The sequence below is a fragment of the Octopus bimaculoides genome, chromosome 8 (assembly GCF_001194135.2).
Source record: "Octopus bimaculoides isolate UCB-OBI-ISO-001 chromosome 8, ASM119413v2, whole genome shotgun sequence".
NCBI classification, from domain to species: domain Eukaryota; kingdom Metazoa; phylum Mollusca; class Cephalopoda; order Octopoda; family Octopodidae; genus Octopus; species Octopus bimaculoides.
Genome location: NC_068988.1, coordinates 90,741,310 through 90,747,680, shown reverse-complemented (window position 1 = coordinate 90,747,680; position 6,371 = coordinate 90,741,310). Strand labels below are relative to the sequence as shown.

General features: G+C 40.6%; 1 protein-coding gene across 1 annotated transcript in view; it reads right to left on the bottom strand.

Moving 5' to 3' along the window:
• Nucleotides 1-6,371, bottom strand: part of LOC106878548 (TLC domain-containing protein 4-B) — an 87,641-nt gene that overhangs the window by 8,046 nt on the left and 73,224 nt on the right. Inside the window, exon 7 of the mRNA XM_014927793.2 lies at nt 4,527-4,600. Within this exon, the coding sequence (XP_014783279.1) occupies nt 4,527-4,600 (74 nt within the window). The remainder of the gene's footprint in view (nt 1-4,526; nt 4,601-6,371) is intronic.

Below are 6,371 nucleotides of genomic sequence, written 5' to 3'. Positions count from 1 at the left end.
GTGTGTGTGTGTGTGTGTGTGTGTGTGTGTGTATGTATATATGTATATGTGTATGTATATATATATATATATATATATCAGAAGCAACTCCAAGTCATCAGTGTCACTCAGGTTCATCACAGATTTTGCATGAGACACATGCCTGCTAGAAGAATTTCACATTTTTCTACTTTATTCTAGTCCCAAACAGTTTATTTTTTTATATCTAGCACTATGTCTTTCTCCATTTCTAAGTTAAGGGTAAAAACAAAGCAACCCTGCAAAACACAACTGATCTTTACACACAGAATAACAGCAATCAAATAATGATAGCGGAGTGCACAACAAACATCAGCAATCTGACTGTCGCCTTTACTCTTGGCAAGAGATGCCAGTTAGTTTTTTACACCTGCCAGACTTGTTCGTATTAACCTGAGTTGCTGGATAATTTTTCGTTCCTTTAAGAATATTGTAGAACAGAAACTTTTCATAGATTGGAATTTAAATCCTAATCGTCGTCATCATCATTGTTTAATGTCTGTTTCCCATGCTGGCATGGGTTGGACGGTTCGACTGGGGTCTGGGAAGTCAGGAGGCTGCACCAGGCCCCAATCTGATCTGGCAGTGTTTCTACAGCTGGATGCTCTTCCTAATGCCAACCACTCTAAGAGTGTAGTGGGTGCTTTTTATGTGCCACTGGCACAAGGGGCCAGAGGCGCTGGCATCAATCACGATCGGATGGTGCTTTTTACGTGCCACCTGCATGGAAGCCAGTCAAGGCGGCACTGGCATCGGCCACATTCGGATGGTGCTTTTTACGTGCTACCGGCACGGGGCTCACAACTACAATTTCTATTTGATTTGATTTTGATATTGCTGATGTTGATGCACTTGACTCAATAGGTCTCCTCAAGCACAGCACGTTGCCCTACGATACTTTTGAGTGAGCTGGTTATGCAACACTGGTGTAGGTCACAGCTGTGGACTCACTTTATTTGCCGGGTCTTCGCAGTCACAGCATACCTCCAGAGGTCTCGGTCTTTTGCCATTGCCTCTGTGAGGACCAACGTTCGAAGGTCATGCTTCACCATCTCATCCTATGTCTTACTGGGTCTCCGTCTACCCCGGATTCTTTCCACTGTTTCAGAATGGCACTTCTTCACACAGCTCCCCTCGTCCATCTGCAGAACATGACCATACCAACACAAACGTCTCTCTTATGTCTAACATTTCTCTCAGGGTGCTTACACATTACACATCCAGCGGATCATGCTAGCTTTATTTCTTTCGAGCCTATGCATGTCTTCAGCAGTCACGGCCCATGTTTCACTGCCGTGAAGCATGGCAGTTCACACACATGCATCATACAATCTACCTTTCACTCTGAGTGAGAGGCCCTTTGTCACTAGTAGAGGTAGAAGCTTTCTGAACTTTTCCCAGGCTATTCTTATTCTAGTGGTAACACTCTCTGAGCATCCACCCCCACTACAGACTTGATCACCTAGGTAGTGGAAGCTATCAACTACTTCTAATTTCTCCTCCTGGCATGTGATGGAATCTGTTTTCTGAGCATCTGTGGTGTTTATTGCCGCTGTGCATCTGCTGCACTTGAAAGCTGTCTTCCCGGTTAATCTTTCTTTGATGTTGCTGCACCTCTTGTGTCCATAGCTTACACCGGGTATATCTTATGGAATTTCTACCTACACCTTTTCTACAGATCGAGCAGGGCCATCTACCTGAAGGGGTGTGTGATGTGTTCGCCTTCCTACTTACTAGAACTTTGGTCTTTCTATAGTAATTTATTGTTTCAAGAAAACATTGAATTTCAATTACTTTTAATCTTTATGATTATAGATAACAACTCGGGCTGTAACTTCTGAGCCTGAGTCACGCGCGTGTGAATGATGTCGAGAGAACGTCTGCTACAAATGATATTTTTTGACACAGGGCACCTCTAATATGACCTCCAGACACTGAACAAAAGTAAATGAACTGCGACCAGGTTTAATGAAAGGAGCCCAAGTTATTGGCTGAAATTACATACCTGAAGTCAGAGTTGGCAGAAATGAAATCAGCTTGCAAATACATGTTCACTTTACTAAATTTATATCCGGGCTAAGCTCGAACATCCTGAGTGCCGAAAACAACCAATAACAAGAGTGTGTCAGTGTATTTTTTTTTTTTTAAATTCTAGTTTCAGCTGAGAGCTGTGGCTATGCTGATGCACTGCCGTTTTGCTACACTGTTATTATTGAGAGCCTCCTCCAATATGTGGCACTTGGTGGAGAATGGAGCTTGATGTAGCTACCCTCATTTGCACCTCTTGCTGTGAGGTAGGTTCATCTGGGACTCTCGACAGGAAGAGGTCCAGCTTTGATTTAAAAACCCCTACATCTACTTTGTGCAGGTTCCTCAGGCTCTTTGGGAGGGTATTAAAAAGCTGTGGGCCCTGCAAACCCAAACTGTTGCAGTAACTGGTCCTGAAGTGCGATGGCATTGCTGGGATCTTTGGCACTATGCAGTGTCATCCCGTTCTGGCATTGGTGTAGCTTTCAATGCCAAAATTTGGCACAATTCCTTCCAGGATCTTATTTATTTTTGCTTCATTCAGCTACATACTGTGAGGGTGAATACCATCGACCATCCAATGTCTCAGTCTCTTTTCCCGCCTAACTTGAAGTCCCTTTTTCTGCCAACCAGCTTATTAGCTAGTCCACAGTGAAGTTTCTGCCTACAGCTCTTCTACAGTCCTTGGGCAGTGCCTTATACATATATGTGTGTGTATGTGTGTGTGTGTATATATATATATATATATATATATATGTGTATATATATGCATGTATATATGTATGTGTGCACATGTGAGTGTTACTGTCTCCTTGCCTTGACATCATATGATAGTTGCAAATGAATGTCACTATCATGCAAGCAGTGTCCTTTGTACCCAACCTTCCATGGAAACATATCTGGTTATAAGAAAATATTACCTTTCTCAGAAACTGGTGAGAGTTGGTGACAGGAAGGGCATCCAGGTGTAGAAAGTCCAACTTAACAAAATTCCATCTGACCCATGCTAGCATGGAAAAGTGGATGTAAAATCAATGATGGTGATGATGATGTAACCTTGATTAGCTTTACCTAAACTTATTTTGTGAGGGAATCTACATATGATTTTCAAAGAATAACACAACTCTTTATTTTACAGAAAATATTATTATTACATCCTGTAGCACTGCTGTTTCAAAGTTTAGTGAAATAAATAAAAGAAAAACAACAGGTAAGGGTTAGTGATAGGAAGAACATCCCACTACAAAACACTGCCTGAAATAAGCATCCATCCAACCTATGCCAGCATAGAAAAATGTGTGCACAATGAATGCCAAGCTTGACTCTTTCAATACCGAAACTCATATACTATTCATATCAAGCACATCATCACAACACACCACCACTCTGAACTCTCTGCCTGTCCTGTGTATCACATGTGATACACAGAACATATTTCCCTGGCATCCATGCATTTTATATGATATACATTTCTAATATTTTTTTTCAACCAGCAGAGTAATTTGGGACTTACGAATGGAAAGCTTTACATTACTCAGAATGCATGAAACAGAGGTTAGCTAAGTCTGAAAACATGCATGGACATTTCAAAAAAACTTATGAAAACACATTGGACAGACGAAGGGTTAATTATAAATAGCACTCAACTAAAGCATTCAGAATTGCTCCAGTTTTGGGGTTTCACTGTCTCTGAGGGTGTTTTCTGGGGAAAGCACATCCTTAGCACTGCTAGGACTGCATCTTAATGGTTAGCTTTTCTGTCCTAAAATAGAAGATACTTCAACTCCCAACAATCAGAGATCTGCTACAAAGCTCAGATGAGACACACAATGGAATATTGCTCTCACATCTGGGAGTAAGACTTTGCTGCAAGCACAAACATTCAAGATTGCATCCAGAAAAGGTACAACTGACTAACTGGCATAAAGTCACCTGAAAACATGCTTCAGTCTCTGTGCTGTCTCCTCAGCCCTTTCTCCTCTGTGCTGTCTCTCTCAGCCCTTTCTAACACTATCATTATGACCTCTGTTCTTTGGAGCTGGCTGAGCTCATGCTATCTCCACCTTATTATGTCCAACCCCTCCCCAGCACCATATTATTCACCATGTCCAGTCCTTCCTTCTATGTACCTTGATCCTTTGCAATTCTCTCATATTTTTCATGCAAATGTTGACTTACAAAGGTTGAAGAGGAACATTAATGATCTCAAAATCACTGGTCTAAGAGAGCCACAAAGCCCATGGGCATTATTCTTTCTCCAGATCCTGCTGAAACACCTTAGTTATAGGTGTGCACTTTCAAGGCTGATCTGGGACTGGATAACATCAATAACAATAGTAGCAGTAGCTGCAACAACATATGGAATGACCCAGAACCAAACAACAATACAACCAACAATAAACAATACACAAACCGAGACAATGAAGATTGAGACATTTATGAAATAATTCTGGACAGCAGCCAGAGATTGAACTACCAACCTTTGGTTAACAAGTGGCGTTGATATTTCTGATAGTAATCTGTAATTTGAGAAATATGGCAAAACTCCAAACATCTGCAAGAGAAAAGAACAAGACAATAATGCTTATCATCATCATTATTGTTGTTGTTGTTGATGGTGGCAAGCTGGTAGAATAATTAGTATGCCGGATGAAATGTTTTGCAGCATTTCACCCATCTTTAGATTCTGAGTTCAAATTCTTCTGCTGAGGTTCACTTCGCCTTTCGTCATTTCAGGGTCAGTGAGATAAGTACCAGTGGAGTATTGAGGCTGATGTCATCAAATTTCCCCTCCTTTCAAAAGCTACTGTTATTGGTTCTGGGCCAAAATTTGAAACCATTGATATGGTAGTGCTGGTGGATTGGCAAAAGTATCCAGCTTTACATGTTCTAAAAAGGATTAAAGCAAAGCTGACCTTGGTGAGATTTCACTTCAGAACATAAAGGGCCATAAGAAAGCATTTACCCTAATATGCAACCGATTTTGCCAGCTGGCCACCTAAGTAGTAGTAGTAGTAGTAGTAGTAGTAGTAGTAGTAGTAGTAGTAGTAATAATAATAATAATGATTCACACCTTTTGTTTTGAACTTGACAAAGACAGATGTACTGTCGAAATATTGTTCAACGAATAAAACATTTATACAATCGAATCGCGCTCTTCGTCTTGACTATTTACCTTCGTGAAGAGTTACGTCAGTCCTTTTAAAAATATAATAATAATAATAATAATAATAATAATAATAATAATAATAATAATAATTCTTTCTACTGGAAGCAAAAGGCCTCAAATTTGGGGCAAGAGATTAACTTGATTACATCGACTCCAGTGTGTAACTGGTATTTATATAATTGACCCCAAAAGGATGAAAGGCAAACTTGACCCTGGAGGAAGTGAATTCAGAATGTAAAGACGAATGAAATGCTGCTTAGCATTTTGCCTGGTGACCTAACAATTCTCTCAGCTTGCCGAATTACAACTACTACTACTACTAACATTAATAATAAACACAATAATAATAATCCTTCCTACTATAGGTACAAGGCCAGCAATTTCAGGGGTGGGGTATCTTGATTACATTAACCCCAGCACTCAACTGGTACTTATTTCATCAATCTTGAAACGATGAAAGGTAAAGTCGACCTTGGCAGAATTTGAACTCAGAATGTGCAGATGGTGGATGAAATACTGGTAATCATTTCGCCCAGCATGCTAACAATTCTGCCAGCTCACTGCCTTAATAATAATGATAATAATGATGATGATGGATTTCCTCATCGAAGATGATGTATGAATGATCAGCTTTGTGCCGAATGACCTGCACAAATGATTTGTTTGTAGTGATCAAATGTTCATGCCACACAATAGCTTATTCTCTCCATCAGATCAACACTGTCTGAACAGGTGCACAGTGTATCATGCACCAGGTGTCAAAGTGATCACAGAGCAATGTGAGATGAAGTGTTTTGCTAAAGAACAACACACCACCTGGTCTAGGAATTGAAATCATGATCACTAGATTGTGAGTACAAGACCCTAACCATTAAACCATGTAACCTCACTTATAGTAGTAGTAGTTGTTAGCACTCCATTGCTTACAATGTCGAGGGTTCCAGTTGATCCGATCAACGGAACAGCCTGCTCGTGAAACTAACATGCAAGTGGCTGAGCACTCCACAGACACATGTACCCTTAACGCAGTTCTCGGGGATATTCAGCATGACACAGTGTGACAAGGCTGACCCTTTGAATTACAGGCACAACAGAAACAGGAAGTAAGAGTGAGAGAAAGTTGTGGTGGAAGAGTACAGCAGGGGTTCGCCACCAT